This window comes from Diadema setosum, chromosome 19 (genome assembly GCF_964275005.1).
Source record: "Diadema setosum chromosome 19, eeDiaSeto1, whole genome shotgun sequence".
In the NCBI taxonomy this organism is placed as follows: Eukaryota; Metazoa; Echinodermata; class Echinoidea; order Diadematoida; family Diadematidae; genus Diadema; species Diadema setosum.
This window is the reverse complement of record NC_092703.1, coordinates 18,382,936-18,400,030: the sequence shown is the minus strand read 5'-3', so window position 1 is coordinate 18,400,030 and position 17,095 is coordinate 18,382,936. Positions and strand designations below refer to the sequence as shown.

The following is a 17,095-nucleotide window of genomic DNA, read 5'->3' as shown; positions in this document are numbered from 1 at the left end:
CAAGTATGCATTACCATTACAAGGCTTCAACTTGTTTGGCATTGTCAATTATCTGGACAGTTATAAGCATCGCACACTGCATGATTAAGCTACACTCACCTTCACAATCCTAAGGTAACCATGCTCCGCGGCTACGTGAAGAGGTGTGTTGTCATAGCGATCACTTACTTCAAGCATTTTTTTTGCCATGCGATGGCTTAGAAGAGCCTATGTAATGAAAAGTAATAAATTACAGCTGAGATATACATTGTAGACATTTTGAAAATTGTGAAGTATATGTTGACATGCATAGCATAGATACAGTTGAACCTCTCGTATCCGGACAAGTCGGGACCGGGGCTCATCCGGATAAGGGATTTGGCCGGATATGGGAGACTCAGTGCTTTATACATGTACATATACATACACATGTACTATGTAGCCCATTGTAGTACCACATGTAGTAATGTGTATACTGCAACCTTTTCATTGTTACACTCAGTAACAGACCCCAAAATAGAGGTTTGTGTTTGCAAGAATGAAATCATTTTCTTTTATAAATTCTTGGGATGATTTACCTAAATAATCATTAAGAAATGTATCAAGTATATGTAATTCATGTGTGTTTGTGTAGGAGTTCTCATGGAGTTGGGAATCCCCCTTTCCTCCCGTAATTATAATATAAAAAAAAAAATCACGGCGAGATTGCGTCCGTATAATAGAGAGATCCGGATAAAGGGAGGCCGGATAATAGAGGTTCAACTGTATGTTATGTACAGATGCATCTCTTACAGGTTGTCTGTCCTAAGCCCTGTTATTGACTAGAATTTGTGCAAAATTTTGACTGTGATTTGCTTGACATACACCATCCACATACACAGTCTAACAAAGTATTGATCACTAATATTTAAGTTGTCACACAGAATAATGAAGAACAACTTGCTCCACCAACTAAACAAATAATGCATCCAAACCCCCCACAAAGCATAGTCAGCATGCAAAACACATGATTTTTTTTATGAGTCGTTTCCTACACAGCAAGAAAGAAATGAAGCAAAAATACATTATGCTGCAAAACATCACTCTAGTGTTTATATAGATGTGTATGTTACCATGCATCATAAAGCCCCCCCCCCCCCCAAAAAAAAAAAAAAAAAGTCACATGCCCTGGTTTTATGTGAGGACTCTAGTGGCAGATCCAGAGGGGGCGCACCAGGGCATGCGCCCTCTTCATTTTTTGTTCAAACAAAAGAAATAAAAAGAAAAAAAATAGGTGAAACAGGTCAACCTAGTTAACCTTGACTTTTTATATTTTCTGAAAGAGCACGTCTTAATCTACATTATTTCAAAGTTGGGATCATAAAAAGTCATGTTTTAGCAGTTTTTCTAGAGCACTTTTTTTTTTGTAGAATAGTGTAGCCAGGCAGGTCTTTGAGGCCCCTTTTTACTTCTTAAAAATCATTTACACACTTTTCACTTTCAACTGTAGTAACTCTTGAAAAGATGGTGCTACTGCTTTGAAAGTAGGTATTAGTCAAGGACAGAATGTGTTAAAAGCATACTTAGTTTCAGCTTTATCTTGTAATCCCTTCATTTTTGTTGCTATGGTGTTTTACATCCGGTTTTTGTCTTAATGGTATTCATAGCACAGCTAGCACAGCTTGGTAAGATTAAGAGCTTGAATACAATGTATACTTTGGCACCTCTTTTCTCAGTACACACTTTTCTTGAGTGTGTGCCTTCTTTCCAATACTTAGATAGGTTATGAGAGTCCACTTGATTTGAGTCATACATCATTTTAAAGTCAAGGTTCCAGGTTAGTTATTTCAAATAGCTTCATTATCATTGATATTTCATTTTAAACATTAAACAATCCAGTACCAGTTTGCGTCTCTTCCGCCCACTCTTAGTTATGGATCATAGCACCCCTCCCCATTCATTTGCATTGGCCTATTCTCTTATTATCATTACTTCAGTGTAATATTGTTATTGTTATTATTATTTTTATTATTACAAACATTATTATTATTATTATTATTTAGGGGAGAGAAGAGAGTAGAGTCATAATATGGAGATGATCAACATAGGGAGGCGGAAATGTTAAATTTTGTTAAGAATTGTAAAAATCTGTTTCCCCCATTTTTCTGCTCTTGATAAAAAGCTTTTCTGAAGACAGTCCTGCGCACTGTCCAAAACTGCTTCACTGCACTAACCTACGTAATCTTGTGCTGAGCAGGACTACCCCAGTTGTGTTTTTGTTGCTATTGTGCAGAGAGAAATAAAATATTTTCGTCTTCATTTGCTCTCTTCTTTTTGTTTTTATCACCAAACCTTGGTTTGATAGATCATAGAGCCACCCGCTTATCTGCTTCAGACACAGGTACATTTTATCATCATTATCATTATTGTTATTATTATTATTATTATTATTATTATTATTATTATCAATATTATTATCATCATTATTATTAATATCACCATTATTATTATTATTATTAATATCACCATTATTAATATTATTTCATTATTATTACCAGTATCATTATTATTATTATTATCATCATTATTATTATTAATATTATTATTATATCATTATTATTATTATTATTATCATTATTATTATTATTATTATTATTATTATTATTATTATATTACCACTATAATCTCCATTATTATTTGTGGAGGGGGAGATAGTCATTAGGTTTAATAAGTACATGTAGGCACCTGTTGGAATCTATGGATCTCAGGGCCTCGTATTTTTCCTTTAACTCTTTTCCCACGTTGTGGGAGAAAGAATAATATTTTTGTCTTCATTTGCTCCCTCTTTTTTATATTTATCACCAAAACTTGGTGTGATGGACCATAGAACTACCCATTTTATTTCCACTTGGAAATTAAAAAAAAAAGAGCGGTCGGCAAAGCGAGGGTTTCCCCTACGTCCGCTCATCTTATGAATATTCATGTTTACAGCAGCTCTGCAGTAAACGAATGGACAGCGGCGCGTGTAATCTGATATGGAAGGATACAATCGGCAAGGACAAAATTTAAGTGGATATTTAGCCGTCCTAAACAGTCTGAGTACAATGACATCCGACTTGAGAGTAAACTAAATGACGTACCTTAGCTGCATAGTATCCTGCAGTTGTGCAAAATACAATAAAATAACAGCATTCATTGTTTTCATAAGGACACGCCAATGCCAATGGCGAACGTCACTATACGTAAATGCTCTTGTATGACCACGCCGTGTATTAATGAGAGTCCATATCACGCGCAAGCAGATAGTGTTTCGTATAACCATCGTCAATACATACACAGGCGCAGGCCACACAGTGGCATACCGTACCCACCCGAGAGTACATTGTGTCCGTGCGTGCGTGTCCGCCGGAAGATGTCAGAGATTTCACTGCACCCATCATCTTTAGTATCCCACTGTCTCTGCAAGCTAAAAGATGCACTATCGAGAAAGTAGGAGTCCAGTGCAGGATTGGTGAATATTAAAACGTTAGGCTCTTTCGTCACGCACAAAAATGCATTATGCATCTATCTAATTAATTTTTCTTTTTCGTCCTCGACGTCGACACGGAGGCGGAGCAGGGACGAAACCCGCGCCATTCGATGCAGGATACTCTCCTGCGGCCGACGGCACCAGTCGCAGCTGCCCAGAGCCAACGGCTCTGGAGGAGATAGACAATCCAGCAGCGCCAGAATAAAACAGGAAATACATAAGGCCGCGACAACAACAACAACTTCGCGTATTATATATATAGATGATCAGGGAAATGTGTGAGACAGAAAGTGATGCCATACCTGCAGGGCTTCTGGCTGGTTCTCCTCTGCTGCCCAGAAAATAGCCGTTTTTTCATATTTATCAACTGCTTGGATGTTGGCCTTATTTTTGAGGAGGACCTGTATGGTGGCACTATGACCATTACTTGCAGCGATGAGCAAGGGGGTGAAGTTGTCTTTGTCTCTGCTCTCAATCTTTGCACCTCTGTCATGCAAACCCACAAACACACAAACATATAGTCAGCCATGACATAGAAAGGCCGCACAAGTCCTGCCTCTATTGACATTTATCAGAATATATGCATCAGCTTCTGAGAATCTACACTCTACAAGCAATTCTTCTAAAATTCTTCATATTTATGTTTTTATTCTCTTATTTGTTGTATTCAATAATTCACTCATTCAATTCTTTATATGTTAAGATATGGAATAAGGAACAATAAAAACAACAATAAAAAAACAAACAAACAAATGTATACAAGGTATTCACAAACTGCAATCCTATGAAAGAGTGGCATGACAATGCAGGGAAAAATGACTTGCGCGGCAATTCAAGTATTCATCCAAGGGCTTACAATGATTGTACACACATCAGTGCACATATAAGAGGGCAGTTAAGTATGTGTACTATGGGGCAGATTAGGTACTGCAGGGATGAAAGCAATTCTTGAATTTATCTCTCTTCCTCCCTCCCCCCCCCCACCCCATTTCAACCAGTCAGAATCAAGGATTCCTCAAATGAGATATATTATGACAGCTATTTCTAGTGTAGGCTTGGGTGTACTTGCAGCTTTCAAGTGTGAAAAGAAGAACAAAAATGTTTAACCAGTAGAAGAATTCAGACATGAAGAGCCAAAACACAAAAATCACAAATGCCACTACTGTCATAATTTACATGCTCTTATGGATCTTTATTAGCATAGTATATCACCAGAAAAACAGATATTCCCTAAACACCATACCAGGGAATAGACAGATGACTAGGGAATGTCAGAGAACACTGATGTTCATTGTTATCCAGGAGCCCTAAATGATGTCATGAACAACATTGAATGGGAAAGCCCATCACATTGCAAATTAGCAAATGTGACCGGCGACAACGGTTTCAGGCAAAAGTCGCGAATTTTGAAAATTCATTTTTTCACTGAATCACATTGCCCATTTCGTAAGCTTTGCATTGATATAAAACACTTGTATTCTTCGGCACCATAAGTGGGCATAGAAAGAGAAATAAAATACACTTTTTAAGTTGTTAGCCTGACAAAATTGCGAGAAAACAGGCTTTGAAGATTCACCTCTTTCTCAAAGACAATGTCCGAGCGGCGATGCGAGGGGAGAATCACCCATCCGTACGATGGTGCCAATTGATGTTAAGCTCCGCCTCTAGCAACCACATCGCCTTCTGATTGGCTCACTGAGAGAGTCAAATTTCCCGGGCACCTTCCTCAGAGCTCAGCGTATGGAGCCGAAAAACAATGCGTTTCGCTCGGGTTTCTTTACCAGTACGTCTTTCAAGATGGCGAATACGATAATTACACGTATGGTGTACATGTACATGTGTATGGTGCACGCATTACGCAATGGCATCCACACGCCATGTCCGTGTGCATGTAACAGGAGCGGTGGCGAATCCACACATTTACAAATCGCGTTTTCATTGTGGTTGATGTGTCTTTATCATTGGCGACCCTTTTGAAGGCAGAAAATTGCTAGTGCTGACAAGGGTCATGCTTCCTGTTTGTTTTGCTTTTACAAGACATGCATATAATGTTGCTTTGATCGATGGTGCTAATTGAATTAAAACAAACAAACAAACAAACAAACACGACTCGTAAGTTTGGTGCGAACTTGACGTGTAGTATTTGAATATAATTGGTCACATGTGACCGCTCCTTTCCTCTCATCTATCTTCCATTGAGTCAGTCTGCTGTCATAATTTATACTACATGTACAAGTAGACAAATTTGAGAATATTTACACTGTAGTTTTCTTTTCACACGATTATGTTATGCTACATGATTTTTGTTTCACTTCCATTGTCGAACATTGCGGTAGAATAGTTTGGATAGAAAGCCAAACGAAGAGCACGCACTATACAGAGCGAGCGTATAAACCACTATACCAAGAACAATGGAGCATGTAATCGTGCACGCGTGGACAAAGCATTCGCTGCAACTGGTGTCTCTGAAAGCCGAATTATGTAAATGTGTGCGACGCACCAGCCAATCGCGTGCGAGACCCTGCGCCGTAGCAACGCTGGGGATATTGGCGCAGCGTTCGAAAGAAGCTCGAAACTGACGAGTGCGATCCAACATAGGGTGCTTGAAATTCCATTTTCGATAGGAAAAACTTAGTCTTATGCAATGAAATTTAGTGAAGATGTAGAAAACATATCAAAGATTCGATTTCTGCAAAAAACCTAAATCGACAAAAATAATGGTCAAAATCTTTGTACCCCGCCTGGGAGGGAATTTTCTCTTGCGACTTTTGCCTGAAACCGTTGTCGCGGGTCACAAATTATCTTGTTGTGGCTGAGAAACCGTGAAAAGACACTCACTTTTCCAGGAGGTATTCAACAACCTTAAACCGGTTAAAAGAACATGCCCTGAACAGGGGCGTAGCCCTATCAGCATTGAAGGCATTGATGTGGGCTCCCTTGTCCAGGAGAAGTTTGACAATTTCAAGATGGCCTGCAATGCAAGCCGCGTGAAGTGGTGTACTCCGGTTGTCACGATGGCAGTTCACATTGGCCCCTGACAAGGAGAAAACAGCAAGAAAACTTTATTACAATAACAACTTAGGTTTATCTTGTGTCATTTGTGATAACAAAAAAATAATTATCAAAATAGCCTCAAAAATAATTCATAATCGTAAAGAGTGTACTACAGTCAACCTCACGTAAGTGGATATCGCGGAACTGAGTAAAATACGTTGACTTATGCAAAAGTCGAATTACGTGTAGGTCAACATTTTGTCGATTAACAAATGAAAACTAATTTACCCCTGTACTGAGTAAGATTTGGATTGTGATGCGGATCGCTATCCAAATCTAACTCCTTGTGGTGTCGAAACACGCCTACTCTATCTTAGCAACGATCCTATTTTAGTTCATGCATAAATCTCGCGCGGATCCAATAGCAATGACGACGCACAATTGCCCAATTTCTAGAGAGATTTTGAGAGAGCGGGATTGGAAACCTGGGCCTGTTTTTAGAAACTTTACATTTTAAACTTAATTTGAAAAATCAATAATGCAAATTTTCCCAAATTGCCTGCAACTTTGCGGTTAAAATTCAAGTGTGTTGGTGAAAAGATATGCGTAAGATTTCGTATGATTCTGTCAACATCATTTTCAAGCGCCGACTGAGTTGAAATATGTCTGATTTTCCTTCCCTAAGTCGCAATATTTGTTTTGCTTAAATTTTTATTGCCATACTTTGAGAAAGAATTGTTTTCGCGCTCTGATTCGCAACATTACTGCTCTGTACGGCGCGGGCCCGTCTGAAAAAAAGAAGAAGAAAAGTTTGTTAATTCAACAACAACATCTTATTTTCAGATTAACTAACCTTCGGTAGTTTGAAATGTGTAGATGTTGTGATGTCTTTCCCCTGCTACTAAGTTCATTCGGTCACGGCGAAAGTTTCGCTTGCTATTTTAATTTTGCATACAAAATAAAAATAATGCAAGCCTTTTCAACAACAATACACTTGCGCTGATTCTAAGAGATGCGTTTAAATGCAGTTCCTAGTTTCGTACAAAAACCGCATGTCTTTTCTGCAACTCTCTTGCATTAGATACAGCATTGTGTGTGATTTGATGGACTTGCATTTGGTTTTTAGAGATGCGTTTAAACGTAAATGAGTTTTCCTTTCATATGATTATCAAACACAAGTATATTCAGCATCATGTGTGATTTGATGAACTTGCATTTGATTTCCAGAGTTGCGTTCACACGCAATTGAGTTTCAGTTTTGTACAATTTTCTAGTTTCATAATATGATTATCAAACAGAACGGTCTTTTCAGCAACGCACTCGCGTTTATAAATGCGAAGTTGCGTGTGATTTGATACACCTGCATTTGATTCTTTTAGTTGCATTTAATTAAACGTGAAGTTTCTACAAACAGGCCCAGATTTCTAATCCTGCTTCAGAATAATTAACGTTAGAATATTAGGATTAACGAAAAGGCCTATTTCAAGTTCGGATAACAAATATCTATAAGGACCTAGGTGTAAAAAATTTGTGTGTTTTGAGAATAACGATCGAACCTCATTGCATTTTTGGAGAAACAAAATCACCTGTAATAAACATATTCCTGCAAGCTGCATGAACAATCATTTATAATAATGAGCATGCAGAGAGGAGGTGTGATATAAGTAGCCTATATTTGACAAAATTGTGCATGTTACTGACTGTAATCACACAAAATATCATTTTGACTTAGCTCACAAGACAATTGTACATCCCTCAGTACAATGCATGTAATTTTAAACGAAACAAAAAGCAAAAAAAAAATTGTTCAAGAACAATTTCCCGTTGCACCCTCATTGGACCATGCAGCTTTAATAGCTCCACGTTTGCATCATAAGTTGCATCGTGCTGACCTACACCAAACAATACACACAGACACAAACACTCAGAAAGAGAGAGGGAGAAAAAGAAGTGAACTACCTTGGGTACTACGTGTAGTATATACTCGAGTGTAAATGAGTGTATGCCCTTTCTATTCCGGCATACAGACAACGGATGCGTGGCACGAACGGTACCGCGCCATACACTAGCGAATCAGCGAGTAGTATTGCTGCGAATTGGAGCGGGAAAACAATTCTTTTTCAGAGAATGGCGATATGAATTTGAGTGAAAAATTATGTTGACTTGGATGAGGGAATTAACACATATTTCAGCTCAGTCGGCATGTAAGGACAAATGTCATTCATATAGTGAAGCGATAAACAAATACAAGTGCCATATACTCTAGCACAAAAACAAGTGATTAGAAGCAATATTACAATTTACAGAACTGAAACATAAATGACTATGTTTCACTCAAATTGCGAGTTGGTATTTTTTTATAACATAAAATGTACACTTTAGAGAAAAAGAAAGCTGAATACATAATCAATGACATCTGTATACAAGTTCAACCAGACATGTAACATGAATTGTAATTTCGTAACTTACTGTAAACACTTTTACACACAATGGACATTAATTACAAAAGTGCATCTCCGCATTGTTAAGAGCTGGTTACTTTCAACTATTTGAACTCACACATACACACATGCATGACACAAACAAGGGAATTAAAGAAATAAAAATGTACTTCGGATATGATGAAAAATTACCTTTTTCCACACACAATGAAACAATTTCCAAATAGCCATTGTCTACAGCCAGATGGAGGGGGGTGCTGCGATCGGTGTTGGTATCGGTCAGCATCTGTTTTAATGTCAAACCATGTAAAGGAATAAAGAACACTTGGTTGTCAGTACACATCTGTATTTGCTGGAAAAGCCTTTTTCCATTAACCTGTTATGGACAAGTCCCCGAATATACTCGGGCAGATGTCTATGGAAAATGCATGTTGCAGCAAAATCAGGCCATCCTCAACAGGTTAAAAGATATGTTGGAAAGGGGGTGCAGCTTATACACAAGTACAAGGAAAATCAGTCTAAATCACGAGCATGTCATGAAATCATGCAATATTTATGTGGCAATATCTCTATTTACAATTCTTGCTATTACAACAAAGCAAAATAAACTATGTGAATATTTTTTTTTCAAAGTAATTTGCCCTTATAACATCAAGTAGATCCAGTGAACACACATTGAGAATGTTGAGTGGTCTGCATTTGTTCAGTTGTTAGAATGATTTCTCTGGTATGGTATTGCCATTTATCATTCACAGACATGGTAATTGTCTGCAACAAAGAGTAATTGTAATGTGATGAAACATTAAAAGAGACAGCTACACCTTGCTCATTTGAATGCACAAGGTGTGTACACATTTCGCATGGTACAGCGTAATACCTGTTGAACAATAACTTGCTGTAACTGATGTAAAGGCACAGACTTACAATGTATTCACGAAAAGCATACCAGCCCAAGAAGCAAAGAGCAAAAAACTCTCACTTCACCACTCTTTTCTTTCTTTGTCTGTGGGCCACAGTCTATCCACTATCTTCTTAGCATTTTTTCATGTTCTTGGCTTCCTTAATTCAATGGCTTGGCTTCTCCTTGTAATTCTTTTTCTGTCATCCCCATTTGGACTTATACCATCTCTATTGTATCGGGTATAATGAATTTGAATGGTTTTACTGGTGACCATCCCTTTCCATCCCTCATCAACAAGAAACGAGAAGGAGTACACATACTTTGGGCTACCACGACCCTGTTACATTGCATGAACAGCCAGTATTCCTCATCCACCAAGGCATTTACTTACATCCAAAATATGACTTCATCTGTTTGAGTTGAGAAAAACTATGACTTATTTGTACTATGTATTGTCTGCATCTTGAACTACCTTTCATGACAGTCATTACACGCTTAAAAGGAATTGTTTTCATTGGCAACGCCAAATGTATCTAAATTTGCATTCTTTGAAGCTATACCAGAACAACTAATGTGGCCTGGTACACATGTTTTAGCTCAGATATTTTTTTTTCATTGCACACATACAATATATTTTCAAAAAGAAACTTCCCTTTAATAAACGCCAATGTTCTGCCATGTTCAGTAGCAAACCATGCATTTACCTCCACTCCCTTCTTCAACTGAGACAAAATTGTAATGGTACGTGATCACTGCCTCATGTCATGACAATGAAGAAATATCACATCGCTATGCCACTTGCTACGGGTCTGTAATTTATTTGACGCATGCATTCTTTAACCCGTTGAGGACGAGTCCCGAGTATACTCGGGCAGGGGTCTATGGGAAATGCATGTTGTAGCAAAATCAGTCCGTCCTCAACGGGTTAAAAGAGATTAATAAGAAATGGATTCATATTTTCCTTATTACCTGACCAACAAGTCCTTGCTTGTCACCAGCTGCAAATAGAAGCTTGACAATTTCCTCATGACCTTCTTGGCAAGCTGCATGGAGAGGGGTACCATTCTCCTCATCAGTCGATGTCAGCGCTGCACCCTTCTCCACCAACATGGAAGCAATGGTGTCACTACCATGAGTACATGCCATGTGGAGCGGGGTCATCATCTGACAATCACAGACCTGACACATTGAAACAGAAAATATTTTGTTATCTCAATGATCTTTTCAGGTTGCAAATTTTGTTTAAGATGCCATGTCCGTAACACTCGAAATGCCCATAACAAAAGAAAAGCAGGGATAGGGTTTCACCAGTGTCATCCAATGGTTCTAGTTTTGTGTGTTCACTATCATGTGTAAATACCATGATATAAAGATTTGAGGTTCTAGATACAACCAACATGCACATATGCTACACATATCAGTAAAATATCCTTTCCATATTGGTCCTTTTTTTTTTTAAATCATATCAAAAATCTATCTAAGGATGGACCAGGATGACAACGCCAGATCTCCTCAGAACAGCTGCCAACCGGACGGCCTGGAGAATTCAAACTGCTGCATCTGCCTCATGCCCCCCTGCCCGCCCCCGACTGTAATAGTTTTGAGAGTGAGTGATAGACATTCAAATCAACCGACAGGTACGTATAATCTCTTTGAAACCATGGCAATAATACACTTTCATGTTTAGATTTTATCAAGTCTGTGATTTCATACACCTGTAAGTAGGCCGATAACAAAATTGATTCCTACAGAATAATATCAAATCTACACCACTTTTCTGCCAATCAAATATTGTGCTGAATGAAGAATAAACTAGTTGATATCACAGAGCATCTATTAGGTTCTACCCGTGAGTCTCTTTCTAAATTCCAATATATTTGTGTAGGCCAGCAAACTTTATGAATAAAGTCAATGGGGGCTGTGGCTGTTGTGAAAGTTCATGAAAAATATGTAACATGCAATCCATACATGCATGACTTTTTTTCACACTTCTGAAAATGCAATAATTCATCAATGATTCAATCCATTTGCTGGAGTACAAAGCAACATAGATAACACACTCACATCAACTTGAATGGAATTAATACTCAGCAACTCGCTGGCAGCAACCTCATTGTCTCTGATGGCAGCTAGGTGGAGTGGGGTGATGCCATATGTATCCTTGGCATTCACATCAGCCCCCTTGGATTCCAGGAAAAGGATCACACTCTCTATCTCCTCTGAACTGGTGCCATTGGGCTGTCAAGCAAGTCAACAGAACGATGGGAGAAAAGAGAATGTTAACTATTGCTTTTAATTCCCTTGTATTCTTTGCCCTCCACCGGGAAAGATGAATTTCACATGATTTCAATTCCCACAGATACAGAATCACATAGTTGTACATGTACTGTAACAAGCTACTTGTACAATATACTCGCTTGTTTTTATTTTTGTGCTAATTTCCAGTCGTACAAAATGCATAAAAATGTTCACATCATAGAAATTTCCACTTTTATAGTACCCGGTAGTGTACATTGCCCAAAACATTGTACTGTAGAATACCTTTGGGTTTTTTCTCTGTATATTTCTAATAATTTGCATTTCTACACTAATTGCTAAGATTACTAATTGCTTCTAATGATAATAAATGGTGGCCATTTTGATAAATGGCTACTTGGCTTTCCTTGGCAAATTCCACGAGACTTCGATATCGCAATTTGTTTAGAATAGTTTAAAGGCCACTGTACACAAGAAAATCACTCCATTTCTCAATAGAGTCTTTTGATGTTCATTTTGCAAATTAAACACCATTCGTACGAAGGCCATAACAAGTTATGCCCTATCTACACATCTCTACAAACCCCTAAATTTGTATGAACAGGGAAATTCATATGAACGTATTGTTCGTATGAACCTTTGTCATCAGTTTTAAAGACCTTGCTACCTTTATCCTGATGTTTTTACAATGCAATGATGTTTTTCCCACTTGCCTTTTGATCCAAAGTACAGAAATTTTGATCAGGATGGATCAGCAAAAAACTCTGAATACATATGGTCAGTTCTACGGTAAAGGGTGTAACTTTCAATTTTTAGCCTTTTGGCCCACCCTGAACACATAGATTTACAGATCTCAAAGATTTTTTCACATGTGAGTCACCTCATGAGTAGCCACCTTGGGTAGCATAGTCAGGTCCAGGTACATGTATTGATGCGTTTTGTTTTGACAGTCACATATGTACCCTAAAAATGACCATTTGTTGCATTGAAATTTATGTAACATTTTTTAAATGTTAATAATTTTCTACAGCAACTGCAGGGATCTAATTTTTTATGTTAAAAGCATAGTTGTATGGTCAATTGAAATGACCAAATTAGTTTGGTTGGTAGCTGGCCCTGTATTTTGGAATACTATGTCTTCAAATTTGAGGTTTCGGAGGCTTCTTTTTCCGTTAACAATTGTTAGCAAACTTTGATGGACAGTAATGATTAGAGGATGTGTTTTGGTTACTTTCTTTTATGCTGAAAATAGTAAGGTATAGCTAAACTTTAGACTTTTATCAAAGTTTACTTGATTCTACGGCTATTTGAAATTTTGTGATGATTTTACTTCGAGTGAAATTTCCGTTAGCAGTTTTGAAGCCTCCGAAACAAAATGTTTAGTCAAATAATATGAATATAGATAAGTGACCCAATCTACGTCAAAAAGTAGGATATGGGGCCCTAACCAAATAAACCAAAAATAGTTAGGATCCGCCAAACTCTCTGAAAATAGGAAACAATACAAATTTTCGGTTAACACATGAAGCCTCCGAAACACATTGAAGCCTCCGAAACGGCAAAAACATCTAATTTGACATTTCTGATAAATTCTTTTAGTGTCTGCCCTAAATTATGCCATGAAATCATCAACAGACATGGACAGACAACAAAAATAAAAAGAAAATATGATATTGCAATAATTTTTTGAGCCAATACACTTTGTAGAGAAAAAGTGGTTTCAGAGGCTTCAAAAGGATGTTAACACTGCATTTTTGTGATTTTCTCTGGATAAAATCAAATTAGATTTATTGTTCACCCACCCAATGATCATTTATGACATATCCAATGATATTTCATAACATTCAATTTTCTGGCTGCTTTGTTGACTCACCAATATAGATTTACTATACGATTTACCTATTTTTCCTAAACAGTGCAGACGTGTCATACTGTAACTCACCTCTTCATTCGGCAATGAAATATTGGCAGATGAGGATGTTGGTCCACAAATATGTTTAAACAGTGTATATCAACCAAAAAAGACACAATTTACCCATCACTTTCCACATAACATACATAATTTTCAAAAAAACATAAGGCATACCGAATTAATTTTCCAGATGTTTCGGAGGCTTCATTTTATGTTAACAGCATGTAAATGGAATGTTTTCATTACAATTTTGTAATTCTAAGTCTATTAAATAACTGTTTGGACTGAATGAGACTTGATGGTTCATCAAGCAAGGTGTAGATAATTGTTTAAGTGTGTGAAAAGCATTTATTTTGTAAGTTTCCTTTTGAAACAATAGAACAGGCTAGATATTGTGAGTAATGAAAGTGACTTCCAGCTTGCGTACATGCCCACATCATGCAACAGCAGTGCAACAAAGCAAGTAGTTGTGGACACATCAGTGTTCTTAAGTTGTATTTTATAACTCATTTTGTACTCTTGAGAGAAGTTGAAGTGTTGTATACCATTTTCGTATCACTCTTTCGACTGGTCAGACTTAAAAAATGAAGACCAAATAATTACTTGATTATTTAGTGTTAAATACACTATTTCCTTTTCTCTCTCTCTTTTTTTTTTTTTTTTTTTTTTTTTTTTTTTTGAACTGAACACTATTCCTGGGCTGAAGATTTAAGGACTTTAAAGGGATCGTATAGTTTTGATTGAGACCTAATTTCAAGTTTCTAACATTTTTTGGTGAGATATTGAGAAACCTCTTTTGAAATATGAAAGAGCATGTAATTCTATGAGGAATTCAACGTTTATTTGATGAAAATTGGTTTTGAAATGGCTGAGATATCAAAAAAGAGCGATTCTAATAAAGTGTGGGACCCACACTTTATTATGATTGCTTTGTTTTACTTTGTTTTTGGATGTTTCAGTCATTCCAAACCCGATTTTCATCAAATAAACTTTGAATTCCTCTCAAAATGGTATGCTCTGTACTATATCATAAGTGTTTTCTTGGTATCTTGCAAAAAGTGAAAAGCCCAATTCTCATCTCCACCAATACTGTACCATCCCTTTAATAGATGGATATTCAAGAGGGAAACATAATACACAAAACTAAGAAATATATTACTTTTGAATTTAAGGTTGCACTTTACTGCATGATCAAAAGCAAATGGTGGAAAATAAGTTACTTTTTGGATTTTTACACTTTTGACTCACTACCATAGATCTGAGTGAATAGGTTCGAAACACTATCTTTTACACGTTCACTTATAACCCATTGACAAATCCATTCCATTCTTACTCACATGGCATTTGTTTTTGCCATACAAAAATCTGACTTTTTCAGCTTTCCATTTCCTAACAAGTTCTTTGGCTTTCATCTCCAATACTTATTTGGAGGAAAGTAATCAATAAATTTGTGATTGGATAGAAAATAGCTAACATCTTGCAGATTATCATTTTTGTGGTGTGACTTGCATCACAGAGTACTGTTTTGGAATTTTGACATTTGATTTCTTCTCTCAGACAGGTTTTTATGTCAGTCTGTATGTCATATCAGATGCATGCTAGGTGCAACACAATCTTGATACTATCACTGTACTTTTCCGTATTTTGTCATGCTGGCAGAACCACTTGACTACTTTTGAGCAAACAAAATGTAGCTTATGTTACAAAACATCTTTTCTCATACAAGTGTGAGACTCTATGACATGTTTGTGAATGTAGTTCCCAGTGAAGTAAACAGTGTATGGATAGTAATGGTTGTGATAGGATTGTTAATAAATGACATATAGACCTCTACTCATACAATGCAAATAGCCTGTTGCCGTGGGTACATGTAGTTTACATGGGTGGGGTGACTGGAGAAGTTACAAGCATGTATGTTCATGAAGAACAATATTGAAATGATTGAAATCTTTATAATCTGTTTAGTCCTGGCTTTTCTGGAAAAAAAGTTACAACCCTCTACTGTATTTTGAAATGCAAAGGGTTTAAACTGTAGTCTGTGGGTTTATATTCTAAAACAAACTTAGATATTTAAACGCAATTGCTGCTTTTTAATCTGCTTTTCCTAAAAGGTTGTCATTTTTAGAAACAGTAAAAGTTCTGTTAGTAATTTCTCAATGTGTTACTTTAAAAAACGGGCCTCCTAGCTGTCACAGGAGTCACACAAACTGGAATTTTATATAATAACTACCAAAAAAAAAAGCCTTTGAAGCATAAAAAAAAATAAAAGAGAAAATGATATGAAGCAGAGGTGACTTGTATACGACAGAAAAAGATAGCAAAATTCTAGGTATCACATATTATAGGGAAATATACATTTGGTCAACATTTTTTTAATTCAAAATTCATACACAATCATAGGTAGGGTATGTATCTTTTCAACAGGCGATTCAAAAAGACGAATAGGATCTTGACCATTTTATTTTCTATCTCCATGATAATATAACCCATATATTGATTATTCCGACTCCATTTTTTCAGTTTGACGATAACCCTTGCATGGAATGGCTGATCGGTGTTTAAGATTGCTGTTCTATAACCATGATCATTGCATTTGATAGAGCTCTATGAGGATATCAGCCATAGTCCATATGCAAAAGAATATCAGCCATAGTCCATAATATGCAAAAGAATGTTTAAAAGCCTTTTTTCCCCTTTTTATATTTTACAACGCTATGTTGTAATCTAACCATCATGCCATCACATAGTCTATTTTCTATCCCATTCTCATCAACAGCTGAAATTGATTTCACATACTCTACAATTATGATGGGTGGTTTACATGTTTGTCAATATACATCCCACAAACTGTCCTTACAAAATACAAATAAAGCAAGCAAACATTATCTTTGCATTAAGTCTGAACTGTAGTTGAACTCCTTGAAAGTAATCCTTTCTGCATTATGGTGAAAAGTTTGACAAATGCAGACAGCTATACATCAGTGTACCTTTATTGCTACTGTTGCAGTTTCCTTTAGGATCATAATGCCACATGTAATGTCATAAATTCGAACTGAGCATCGCTCAAAGTGTGTACAGTTTGTTATTCACTTTTGTGGAAGCCA

General features: G+C 36.8%; 1 protein-coding gene across 1 annotated transcript in view; it reads right to left on the bottom strand.

Moving 5' to 3' along the window:
* Positions 1–17,095, bottom strand: part of LOC140242215 (transient receptor potential cation channel subfamily A member 1 homolog) — a 105,026-nt gene that overhangs the window by 58,677 nt on the left and 29,254 nt on the right. The window contains exons 4-9 of the mRNA XM_072321959.1: positions 11,888–12,061; positions 10,793–11,002; positions 9,115–9,208; positions 6,326–6,521; positions 3,790–3,973; positions 100–207 (exon numbers count right to left, since the gene is read on the bottom strand). Of these exons, the coding sequence (XP_072178060.1) occupies positions 100–207; positions 3,790–3,973; positions 6,326–6,521; positions 9,115–9,208; positions 10,793–11,002; positions 11,888–12,061 (966 nt within the window). The remainder of the gene's footprint in view (positions 1–99; positions 208–3,789; positions 3,974–6,325; positions 6,522–9,114; positions 9,209–10,792; positions 11,003–11,887; positions 12,062–17,095) is intronic.